Source organism: Bos indicus, chromosome 21 (assembly GCF_029378745.1).
Source record: "Bos indicus isolate NIAB-ARS_2022 breed Sahiwal x Tharparkar chromosome 21, NIAB-ARS_B.indTharparkar_mat_pri_1.0, whole genome shotgun sequence".
NCBI classification, from domain to species: Eukaryota; Metazoa; Chordata; class Mammalia; order Artiodactyla; family Bovidae; genus Bos; species Bos indicus.
The window spans coordinates 32,019,108-32,032,629 of record NC_091780.1 but is presented as its reverse complement, the minus strand read 5'-3'; the positions used below and the strand labels follow the sequence as shown (position 1 = coordinate 32,032,629).

Sequence of the window (13,522 nt, the reverse complement as noted above, 5' to 3'; positions counted from 1 at the left end):
AAATATAGTACCCTCATTTTTGAAACTTTGAGAGATCTATAGTTGTATATATTAGTCCCACTGTACAGCTGCCATACATAAAGCAGTGTGTTATTGGCTTTATATATTACAGAACTTACATAAATTATCAACTAGACTAGAAAACCGGGAAACACATCCTGTGTATATAGTTATAGTAAAAGTGGCATTTCAAACCAGTAGAGAGAAGGTGAATTATTCAAGAATTTCTTGGGTGGGGGAGGGAATTTAGGCTTCTGCTTCATGCCACACATCAAAATAAATTTTAAATGATTTGATAGTAAATTATAAAACCGTAACATTACCACACACAGTGATGATTAAATAAATGCAAATGGCTAGATACAAACATGTAGTTACCTCATCTCATGGTAAAGGATAACTTTTTAAAGGAAAAAGGGACAGGAAGAGAAAATAAATCACAAAGAATTGTTTGACTACATAAAATTGTTTAGCTTCAGTATATTAAAAATGCCTTAAAAATAATGAGCAAAATTATTGGCAGTAAATAAACTGAAAAAAATATTAACAACATGTATTAACCCTTTGTTATAGATATATAATGAGAGAATCCTTATAAATCATTAAGAAAAAGAGAAAAATCTTCAATAAAAATTTTTAAATAGAGGATACTGGGATGACCCAGAGGGATGGGATGGGGAGGGAGGTGGGAAGGGGGTTCAGGATTGGGAACATGTGTACACCCGTGGAGGATTCATGTTGATGTATGGCAAAATCAATACAATATTGTAAAGTAAAAAAAAAATTTTTTTAATTAAAAAAAAAAAAAGATAAGTGTAAATGGCTACTTACATCATACCTTACCCCACAATCAATTTCATATCTTGTATTTAAATGTAAAATCTATGAAAATACCAGAAGTATTTAAATTTAAATTTACCAGAAGTAAATTTCAAAGAATATTTTTGTAATGCTGAAGTAGGAAGATTCTTCTAAGTCTGACACAGTATCCAGATATACGAAAGGGAAATTTTGACAGATTTTATCAAATAAAAATGAAACCATTCTTTATGACAAAAAGCAAAAAATATAGATAAGCAACAGACAGGAAAATTTATTTGCTGTATATGATGATAAAAGGTTCATATCAGACTTCCCTGGTGGTCCAGCGGTTAAGAATCTGCCTTGCAATGCAGGGGACATGGGTTCAGTCTCTCGTCGGGAGTTAAGACCTCACATGCCATGCCAGCACACTGCAAATACTAAGCCCGAGTGTAGCCTTTACTGACCCCACACTCTTCAGAGTCCACACACCACAACTTGAGAGTCTGTGCACCACCACAAAGATCCCGCGTACTGTAACGGAGACCTATTACAGCCAATAAACAAATAAAAAGGTTAATACCTTTGTTATTGGTAAAGTGCCTTATAAATCAATAAGAAAAAGACAACCCTCCATAGAAAAATGGGTAAAAGGTTCACAGTGATAATTAAAGAAAATATAAATGCACATTGCCAATAAGCACATGAAGTGAAAAGTCCTTAATCACACTAGCAATTAAAGAAATGCAACCTTTAACAGTTTTAGCTGTCAGATGAGTAACAGATTTTAAAAATGAAAGTGTCTGATGTTAGTGAAAACATGGATGAACTTTTTCTGGGAGTATAAATTGATTTAAAATACTTTTTTTCTGGAAGGCAGTTTGAATTTTGCAATGTCTATCAAAAATCTTAAAGTAAATCTTCATATCCTTTGAACCACATTGTCATTACTGAACATTTACTCTCAGGAGGCAGAAGGATTTGCTCAGCACAGCTGTGGTGAACGTTGGCTGTGCAGTGAGCACCTCCTGTCCTTATGGAGTTCCCAGGCACAGTGTGGCCTTCCTCGGCAGTGCGTGAGCATACCAGTGTCCGCTTCCCAGTGCTCTTTGTGTCTAGGATATAAACTTGTGACCTAGGCTTCACCACCCAGCATAGCCACTCCAGACTTTTACTCTGAGGCTAATAAAGTAAGAAGCAAGGACATCCCAAACTCTATTCCTTTGACAGTTGCAGGCAGCTGCATCTGTTGTCCAAGGTCATAGTGTGAGTTCAAGCTGTGACATATGGTGCCCGGAGTTTTTTGTTTTGTTTTGTTTTGTTTTAGCGGATCAGGTTCCTGGTGTGTGATTTGGATATTGGTCCATGCAGTATAACTTTGATGCCTGTGTTTTCTAAATCCTATGATATACCCAAAGCTTGTCAGTTAATTTCCTTCCTGTTTAAATCAACCAGAGCTTTCTTCCCCTGGCTTGTAACTAAGAACTCTGACTATTAAAACAGGGTTGCCATTATGTTGAAAATTGGATACAATAGTAAGAAATTGATTGATGTAAAATTTTACATACACTGGATGATCCTCTTCCTTCTTTTAAAAGCTACAGTACTTCTTAGTTTAAGCAGTTTAATCAGAAAAGGAATTTAAAATAAGAAATTGGATGCTTACAAATCTGTTGGAAAAGGTTGCAGGCCTCTTTATTGACTCCAGAACAATACCAAACGTATCCACTGGGGGCACTGCTCCTTCTGAGGCCAAAAAAGGAAGGAAGGAAGACGCTAATGCCACACACAACTTTCTCCCACACTCAGGAAACCACAATGGGTATTGGAAGCTGCAGATCAGAGATTAGGAAATCAAATAGTACAAGTTACCCCACTGGTTCTTGACACACAGAATCTGGAAAAGGGAGCCTGAGTCTACTGCAGGGAAGCCTCACATTTCCAAACCTTGCTTGATGACAGCCAACAGCAAAAGATGGCCTTGGCTCACTTCACCCTCCAAATCTCGTAAAGTACCATTTGTGTAGGGGGGAAAACTCTTGCATATGCACAGACTCCTGGAAGGATATGTGCACTAGTAACCGTGGTGATTTCTAAGGTAGGGAAATGAGGGGCTGAAGGACATAAGTAAGGGGGAGGCACTTTTCACCATGCTTCTTGGTTGTGTGTTGTGCTAAGGTCATCACTCCTAGTCAGAAAGGTACCAAGTTCATCGTATTGGTGTTAAAGCGCAGGAGTGTTTCCTGTACTCCAAGGGCACACACCCCCAGGCCTCTGAGGAGTATTTCAAGGCTCTTTGAGAGGAGAACAGAGTAGGTCTCTGGGTCTACTTCTACTTCAGTCAGAGCAACTCTGATTTTATCTGTTCTTTGGTTTAAGCTTCTGAAAAAGATTTCGTTAGCTGTTAAGCTTCTGAGTAAGAAAGTAAGAAAGCTGCTTTTGTAAAAAATTGAAGACCGGTGTTATGGAAGAATATTAAATATCATGGAGAAATATTCATTTTACACATATTAACTAAGTGAATATTTCTGAGACGAGAAGACTGGAAGTACAAGTACCAAATCACCTCTTCATAGTTTTTTACTGTTTATTTGTGCTCTCTTTCTCACAGTTATTACAATTATCTTTAAAATTATTTTTATAATCACAATTACATGTTATTTTTTTACCTGAAAAGAAAAGCACTCTTGCCAAATCTAAATGCGTTAGCTAATAAATGAAATAGTGCTGAACGGCACTTGTGGGGGATTTGTTAGGTAGAACCTCCAACTGATGTGTCGTAAATGAGTTACACGTAGGCCAGGATTTCCTGTACAGTCCTCAGGGGTTAAGTCAGGCTGGAGCTGAGCCTCCTCCTGCTCCCTTCAACTTAGAGTCCTTTCATTGTTCATGCCAGTATTCCATGTAAAAATTTACGAAGCATGGTGCTTTATTATTCTGGAAATTACAGGTTTCATAGCATGCTTTAATTTGATTTGATTTTTAACTGTTTTAATTGTGACTTATTCATAACAAGAATAATGAGATTAATAACTCTAATGAACCTATCATTATGAATTATTTAACCACGTGCCAGACACCATCCTAAGTACTTTGCATCTATTATTTCATTTAATTCTGATGATGACCATGTGAAGCTTAGGTATTATTATCTCAGTTTTACAGATAAGAAATTGGATGCTAAGATATAAATGAGTAACTTGCTAAAACCTCAAATGACAGAACTAGGTTTCTAACCTAGTATCTTATTCCAGTATCTCTCCTCTTAACCAACATACTCTAATGCTCAAGTTTCAGGAACCTATCAATTATGTTGAAGCAAGTACCACTATATCAGACAAACAGATGATTACAACAGGGGCTGTCTTTACCATCTTTCTCCCACTAGAGCATCAGCTCCATGAGAACAGAGAGCTTGTCTGTCTTGTCTACCTAGCACAATGCCTGAAAAATCATAGGGAATTACATATTTGTTGAACAAATGAATACTTACATGTTGATTCTTAGACCCATGCTTCTCAACTCTGCCTGTACATCAGAATTGCTCATAGAGCTTTTGAAACATGCTGAATGTCTAGAGCCCTCCCATTCCCACTAGCATCTCCAGGGGAGGAATTCAGGCAAGTCTGTATCTTTAAAGATATACAGGTGATGCTAGTGCTCTGTCAAACTCTAGAGCCCCTATTCCAGAGCAGTGGTCTGGAATTTTGTTTAAAAAAAGTGAAATTCATTAAAACACAAATTGCTGGACCCCACCCCCAAAGTTTCTAGTGTTTAGTAGATCTGGGGTGAAGTCTGAGAATTTGCATTTCTGCAAGTTTCCAGGTGATATTGATGCTACCGGTCTATGGTTCACACGTAAAGAATTATTGTTTTAGAGGATTGGTTGTAAGGGACTAAATCAAAACATTTGTACATAGGACTTAAGCAGGGGATTTAGTGAGGCCAGAATCAACATTGATCACTCAGGCAGTGCAGGTTAATTACAGTTTTCAAAGCACTCACAAGAATGCCCATTGAATTTGTTGCTCCAAAAATTTCTTTGAAAAATGGGATATAATTTTTTAATCCCAAGGGAAAAGGAAAAAAAACACATTTCTTTGATGGGTTTGACCCGAGACTGTTCACTCTGTAGGTCCTCCCCTGCTGAGGCACTCTGGGTCTGTCCATACAATCTCTGAGCAGGTGTGGCCTCACTCCCCAGACCTCTGCAGTTCTTGTCTCACAAGGGAAAACCTGTAGTTTCTCTTCGTGTGTTCTCCTTTCCTTCTTTATCTGCCCTTGTCAACCAGGAGACCTGGCAACAGGAGGTTTGGCACACTCTTTTTTCCAGATACTGTTAAAAAATTCTAGATCCCAAAATTCCTGGGTAACATCTAATCTTAGATTATTAGGACATTGTCAGTAGATGGGTAAGTACATTTCCATTGCCTGCTGCTGCATTAATAAGAGGCAAGAATTCCTTTCTAATGAACACTAGGCTGTGGATAAAAATTAAAAGCTTTTATGTCTAGCTGATGGACCTTGCACCTAGTAATATTTGGGTTGGTTTTTTAAGAGTGATTTCTATCCCATGCCTGCTGCTTTTATACCATTCATTTTGTGTATTTCACATTGTTTAGAGAAGAACTGCACAAGTTTTATAAATGGTGTTTTTCTCCTTGTGTTAGGTCTCTTTGCAATGCAATCAATGTTTACAACCTCACCTGCAATAACTGTTCAGAAAACTGCACTGATGTTCTGTTTAGTAACAAGATTACCTTCTTAATGGACCTCCTCATACACCAGTTGACGGTATGTAATATTATTGCTTTGAATTAGAAGCAGTTAAGATTTGAAAAATATCCCCTATGGAGAAAACTAAAAGAAGCCATCTTATTTATTCTCCAGATTGAAAAAAAAGTGAAGATGATTGGGAGAGTAAAATAGGAACTGGCAGAAAAACCTCTTCATTTGAAAATCTTATAATGCATTCTCCTAAGTCCCAGTGTTTGATGGATAATGTACCTGTAGCACTTGCCGAGATCACAGATTTCCATGGTTAGACTGGGACTTTGGAATGAGTTAGGCTCAAAGTCGTATCTCTGAGGTCATAGAAACTAGTGCTGTACAAGGGAAGAAAGTCTCATAACCTCTCTTGCCAGCTCAGTTTAAAGGGTCAGTTTGTGTTTAACTTGGTAAGAAACATAAAGAAAGGGAAGTAATGCCTCAGTGATGAGGCAGGGTGAATGGTGGGAGAAGATATTAAAGAAAATGGATTTTTTTTAAAAAGGTCAATTTAAGACGGACTTTTTGAGGGCTCTTGATGTATTTTTTGAAGCAAGAAATTCCTCTGTCACAAAGGGGCAAACCTGTTATACTTTTGAAATAGGAGCAAGCAGCCAATTGTAGCCTTAAATTTTCCTTCAGTCCACAGATGTTGAAAGAGGTAAGCTCAGGATAATATCCAAAGGTTTAGGTCTGTCAACTGCAGCCTCCAGAACACAGCCCTGGGACCAGAAGTTTCCTGGTGAAGTTTCTGAGCCCCTGAGGTATTGGCACAAAATCACTCTCAAGCTGCAAGTTTATAACACAGGAGATTTATTTTTCAGAACCGATTTATTTTACTCAGCACGTAGTTCTAATAGCTTTTCCCTAAACTGTGAGCCTTTTGCTCTCTTTCCTTCTCCATCTGGTTAATTTCTACATCCTGAGACCTTTACTAAGACATAATGGCACTTTCTTCATGAAACCTTCCCCAGCCTGACCCTCTCCCCAAGTCCAGGTTAGGTGTTCTTATATGCTCCGGTACATTAGGTCATTCATAGGATTAATCACATTGAATGTAATCAGCTGCTTACTTGTCCATTTCCCCAACTAGCCATAAAATCAATGAGGACAGGAGGTGATTCATCACTTTCTCCAAAATCCTAAAACAGGGCCTGACACAGTAGGTTCAGCACATTGTTGATGAATATATAAGTAAACAAATGGATTCCCATATGTTTCAAGCTGAAAATCAGAAAGGAAATGATGAGGCTCTTACCTGCTCTTCTCATGACAAAGAGAAGGGACAGCAGTGAGAAAGGACAAAAACACAGACCTAGAACAATGCAGTGCAATAAGGGTTGTTTATGATGACACTGAGTCATCACTTGAGGGCTAAGTTATATATGGTTTATCTATAAAATAAGGCATTGAAATACAGGTAATGGATTTTAGCAAAAATTTCTATCAGAAATATTTCAAAGCCAGGGACAAGGAGAAAGACTTAGCATTTGTTGTATGACCTTATGTCCCAGGCATTTTAATATATTTTGCCTCATTTCATTTTTAAAACAAAGTCAGTGTTAGTATACTGCTTTACATGTGAAGAAACTTGAGTCTGAGAAAGGTTGACTTGCCCAGGGCTACATGGATAGTCATGGAGTCAAGAGCCCAAGCTAGGTCTGTCAAACCCCAGTCGAGGGACATTCTGCACAAAAATTGACTCATTTTTCAAAAGTGTCAGTGTCATGAAAGACATAGAAAAGTTGAATAACTGTCACAGATTGGAGGAATCTAAGGAGATCTGACAATGAAATGTAACGTGGGATCCTAGATTAGAAAAAGGATGTTCGTGAGAAAACCTGAAACTTCAAATAAGGTCTGTAGAATAGTTAATTTTATTGGCTCAATGTTGATTTCTTGCTTTCAGTAATTATACCGTGGTTTTTCAAAATGTTAGCAGTAGGGATACGGATGAAGGGAACTCTACTATTTTTGCAGCATATCCCGTTTTAAAGTCTTCTTGCTTATTCCTTCACATTTCAAAGCCATTCTCTTCTGTTACTTTACCCTGTTCAAAGAATATAATTTCTATGGTTCCATTACCAATTTTAAATTATTTCAAAATAAGAAGTGGGAAAAAAAAAAAAAACCCATGCTCTCCAACTATTCCATGCCGCATTATCTGAAAGAATTTACTGTGTGAAACCTGTTCTTATATTGGTAATGGAAGAAGATACATAAATGTACTTTGAACAGAACAAGCCACAAAAGGGAATGGTGTTTGAAATGTGAAGGAATGAGCAAGAAGACTTACAGACAAGATCTTCCATCCTAGCTCTTCATTCTTTTCTGATCAAAACCTGTTCTCATCATATAAGGTAGTTTGTTTATTCTCTCACTTAATAATTATAAGTGCCTACTATTTCCAGTTGCAGAGAAGTGTAGGGTATGATCCTGACCATCCAGGAAATTCCTGCTTTGGAGTAGGAACAGATATGTAGGTTGCACATAAAAATGGTGTGATGTCAGCCTGTACAGAGTATGGTGAAGCACAGAGAAAGGAGGTCAGTAGCCTCTGCCCGGGACATCACAAAGCTAGACCGTAGCTCCTCATAATAGCTTTCATTTATTAAGTGCCTACCATGTGCCAGGAGCTTGTAAGTAGCTTGATCCTTTCCCTCTACTTTGAAAGCCCCAGTTTCCTTTGAATAATATTCCCTTACTTGTGACCTCAAGATTTCTTAACACTCGGAAAGCTTTTAATCTCCCAACCAATGAATTTCACCGCATTCTATGTTTATTTTGTTCAGTTTAGAACTTGAATCCTGGGACATTAGTTTGTCAAACACATTTTATCCCTCCTTCCCTTAAACGTGGCACTTCCTGGTCTTTACTGTTCTTTTTGGCTTTTTATTCTCTGTCAATTCTAATACTGCTGTGATGGAGTTTGTGATAATTGAAAGAGGTGGGTATATTTTCTAAGTTGGAGAGGTAGAGGTGGTGGTGGTTATTTTTACATTTCTGGAAATCACTTGTGAATTTACATTTTTATTGCTACCTTGTTTTGATGTACGTGTAACTGAAATATGGATCACTAACTTGTAAGTACCCTTTCAGCAAAGGGTAGGAAACTGTCATCACACATTTTCCAGAAGGATTATAAAGAAGCATAAAAGAAGTTAATTAATTAAGATCTGATGGAATTTATATGACAACTGATTATAGGGCAGGTCAGCCTTTCTTCAGCAAACTGAGATGGTTTAGGAGGCTTTTCTCCCCTAATCTAGCTGTTTGGAGTTTGTTTTAGCATTCTTGTATTGCATCTCAATTATGTGCAAAGCGTTGTACAGATGCCAGGATTACAGAGGTGAATTGGACACAGTTCCTTCATTCTAGAAGCCCACGGTTGAAGAATGAGCAACTTGCATACATTAATATTAAAGAAAAGCTGTGAGAAGTTCTGTAACATAATCAGAGCTACAGAGTAGTGCATACAGCCTAGAAAAGTACCTGGCATATAAGGAAATGCCTGCTAAATATTTGATGAATGAGTTCTAACTTGGAGTATTGGAGACTTTCGGGGAGAATTTGGATTTGCCTATGCCTTGAAGGGTAGAAATTCTACAATTCTGGATTATGATTTTTACAAAAGCCAAATTAGCATGGGTGGCACTGAAAAAGTATGTGTTTTTTCTTGCAGTATAGATTCAAAGTAGGATTTTTAGGATAAGGTCTTGAGGAATTTATTTGGAGCCCTATAAATACAGTACATTTAGATAGGCATTATCTTCAAAAAGTATGAAAACTTTAAACTATGTTAAAGCAGATTTCAATAACTGAGTGTTAAGAATATTCTCTGTGCCTAAATCATTACACTGCAGAGGAAAGTGTAATATCAAGGCCTCTACCTTCAAAATGTCTCCTTAAGGAGACTACACATGACCATTAGAAGGCAATAAAAAGACCAGTGAAAAAGAGCAAACTGGCAAAATAGATAGTCCCAGTTCCCATTCCCAAAGAAACACTTAGCAACTATATACAAACTAAAATACCGTTATAAACTCGATGATATAAATCAAAGCAAGATCCTCTATGACCCACCTCCTAGAGTAAAGGAAATAAAAACAAAATAAACAACTGGGACCTGATTAAACTTGAAAGCTTTTGCACAGCAAAGGAAACCAAAAGCAAGGTGAAAAGACAACCCTCAGAATTGGAGAAAATAATAGCAAAGGAAACAACTGACAAAGGATTAATTTCCAAAATATACAAGTAGCTCATGCAATGCAATACCAGAAAAGCAAACAACCCAATCAAAAAGTGGGAAAAAGACCTAAACAGACATTTCTCCAAAGAAGACATACAGATGGCTAAAAAACACATGAAAAGATGCTCAACATCACTCATTATTAGAGAAATGCAAATCAAAACTACAATGAGATATCACCTCACACCAGTGAGAATGACCATCATCAAAAAGTCTACAAACAATAAATGCTGGAGAGTGTGTGGAGAAAAGGGACCACTCTTGCTCTGTTGCTGGGAATGTAAACTGATACAGCCACTATGGAAGACGGTATAGAGATTCCTTAAGAAACTAGGAATAAAACCACCATACGACCCAGCAATCCCACTCTTAAGCATATACCCTGAGGAAACCAAAATTGAAAAAGACACGTATCCCATTGTTCATTGCAGCACTATTTGCAATAGCTAGAACATGGAAGCAACCTAGAAGTCCATCAACAGATGAATGGATAAAAAAGTTGTGGTACATACACACAATGGAATATTACTCAGCCACAAAGAGGAACACATTTGAGTCAGTTCTAATGAGGTAAATAAACCTGGAACCTATTATACAGAGTGAAGTAAGTCAGAAAGAGAAAGATAAATATCACATTCTAATGCATATATATATATATATATGGAATCTAGAAAAATGGTACTGACAGGGCAGCAATGGAGAAACAGACATAGAGAATAGACTTATGGACATGGGGAGAGGGGAGGAGAGGGTGAGATGTATGGAAAGAGTAGTATGGAAACTTACATTACCATATGTGAAATAGATAGCCAACAGGAATTTGCTGTATGGCTCAGGAAACTCAAATACAGGCTCTGTATCAACCTAGAGGGATGGGATGGGGAGCGATATGGGAGGGAGGTTCAAAAGGGAGTGGATATATGTATACCTATGACTGATTCATGTTGAGGTTTGACAGAAAACAACAAAATTCTGTGAAGCAATTATCCTTCAATAAAAAATTAATTAATTAAAAAAATATCATTATGAGAACTCCAGAAAACAGTTTAGATATTAAAATACACAAGGTGATCTCAAGGCCAGGAACAACCACACTGATGTGAGTAAGAAAAACTAATTTGCTTTACTCACAATCTCTCCTCTCTCGAGTTGGCACAGCTTGGCATTGGAAGATGATACCCCAGCTCATGGTTCTCTGCTTTAAAGGGAGAGGAGTTGAGTGTGAGTCCAGCATTCTGGCTTTTTGGAGGGCTGCCCAAGGGACTTGTATCTGCCTCACCTGACTCATGGCACTGCCAGGAAGCTGGCATACCTTGAATGCCTGGCAGCCCTTGAGAACAGCAGGAAGCAGGGCAGCTTACTACTGAGAATCAGAGAACCTGCAGTGCTACAGACAGACACTAGAGGGAGCAAGAGATTACGATCTCTTCAGAAAGAAGCCAGCCAGGCCTTCTAATTAAGAAATTGCACATGCAGGCCCAGAGAAGTCCTGCCCCCTATAAAAATGCTTCATAGAACCTCTGACTCCCTAGTCAAGGGAATTGGTGTCTTCCCCCTTTACAAAGCCACTATGTACAGTCTAAAAGTGATACCTATTTTTTCAAATGTGCAGATTCCAACACAAAGTTACAAGACACACAAAGAAAAAGGGAAGCATGGCCCCTACAAAGAACAAGATAAATCTTCAACCAACCCTAAAGAAGCAGGTATATGAATAACGTGACAAATATTCAAAATAATTACTCTAGATATATTCTGTGAACTCAGAAAAATGATATATGAACAAAATGAAAATTAAAAAGAGATAGAAAATATAAAAAGAACCAAATAGAAGTTTTAGAGCTAAAGAATAAATTATTGAACTGAAAAAACTAGAGGAATTCAAGATCAGCCTTGATCAAACAGAAGAAAGAATCATTGAACTAAAAGATAGGTAATTTGAAATTATCTAATCGAGAATAAAAATAAAAAGGAATGAAAAAAAGCCCGAGGGACTTACGCTGTACTGTAAAGTAGACCAAGATGTATATTATGGTGGTCACAAAAGGAGAAAGAGACAGAGACAATGGGGCAGAAAACTTATTTAAATAAATAATGACCTAAAATTTCCCAGTCTAGTGAAGGAAAGGGAATCCAATTTCAACAAGTCCAACAGGTCCTAACTTTGGTGAACCCAAGAAATCTCACATAGACACATTATAATCAATTATCAGAAGTCAAAAATAGAATTTTGTATGCAGCAAAAGGAAATCAGCTTGTCACATGCAGAAGAACTCTCATAAAACAGTGTATTTCACACCAGAAGACCTACAGTCCAGAAGGGAGTGGGATGTTATAGTCAAAATGATAAAAGAAAAAAAAATGCCAACCAAGAACACTACATCCAGCAAAACTATCCTTCAAAAAATGAAAGAGAAATAAAAACTTTCCCAGATAAACAAAAGCTAAGGAAATTCATCACCACTACTAGACCTACTTGATAAGAAATTCTCAAAGGAGCCCTGAAAGTAGGAGGAAAAAAAAAAAGACACTAAAGAGCAGCATGGAAGCATGTGATAGTATAAAGCTCACTGATAAATGTGAACATAAAGACAAATACTGGGGGCTGTAATACTGTAAAGTGAAAGGAAAGTGAAGTCGCTCAGTCGTGTCCGACTCTTTGTGACCCCATGGACTGTAGCCCACCAGGCTCTTCCGTCCATGGGATTTTCCAGGCAAGAGTACTGGGGTGGGTTGCCATTTCCTTCTCCAGGAGATCTTCCCAACCCAGGGATTGAACCTGAATCTCCTGCATTGTAGGCAGACGCTTTACCATCTGGGAAGTAATACTGTGATGGGGGGTTAAATCAGTGTTAATCCTGACACAGAAATTAAAAGACCAAACTGTTAAAATAGCCATAAGTATAAAAGTATGTTAATGGATACATGATTTAAAGTATGTACTTTGCGACATGAAAAACATAATATATTGAGGGGAGAGAAGTAAAAGTATAACATATTTGTATGTGATTGATATTAAGTTATCAGGTTGAAATAGATTATTATAAATGGCAACCACAGGGAAAAACACCTATAGAAGATACTCAGAAGAAAATGATAAAGGAATCAAAGCATGTTACTACAAAGGAAGATGGCAGAAGAAGAATGAGGGGCAAAATAACCGTATAAGACATAAAATAATTGACAAAATGGCAATAGGTATTCCTTCTCTATCAGTAATTACTTTCAATGTAAGTGGTTTACTCTCCAATAAAAAGGCACACACTGGCTGAATGGATAAAAACACAAGATCTGACTATCTTTTGTCAACAACAGACTTACTTTAAATTTAAGGACACACATAAGCTGAAAGTGAAAGAATTGAAAACGATAATTCATGCAAATGGTAACGACAAGAGAACAGAGGTAGCCATCCCTATATCAGACAAAATAGACTTAAAAGTCAAAACTCTCAGAAGAGATAAAGAAGAACATTATATAGTAATAAAAGGTCAATTTTTAAGGAAGGTGTAACAATTGTAAATACACATGCACCCATCAGAGCACTCAAATATAAGAAGCAAGTATAGAGGAACTGAAGAAAGAAGATGACAATAGCTCAGTTAAAGTAGATTTCAATACCCCACTTTCAATAATGCATAAACATCTAGAAAGCAAACCATTAAGTAAACAGAGGATTTGAACAGTGTTGTAGGCTGCATGGAC

At 37.4% G+C, this 13,522-nt stretch overlaps 1 protein-coding gene across 5 annotated transcripts in view; it reads left to right on the top strand.

Moving 5' to 3' along the window:
• Positions 1-13,522, top strand: part of SCAPER (S-phase cyclin A associated protein in the ER) — a 421,796-nt gene that overhangs the window by 286,534 nt on the left and 121,740 nt on the right. For all 5 annotated transcript variants that reach the window (XM_070775326.1, XM_070775324.1, XM_070775325.1 and 2 more), the window contains one exon: positions 5,472-5,595. In XM_070775326.1, the coding sequence (XP_070631427.1) occupies positions 5,472-5,595 (124 nt within the window). The remainder of the gene's footprint in view (positions 1-5,471; positions 5,596-13,522) is intronic.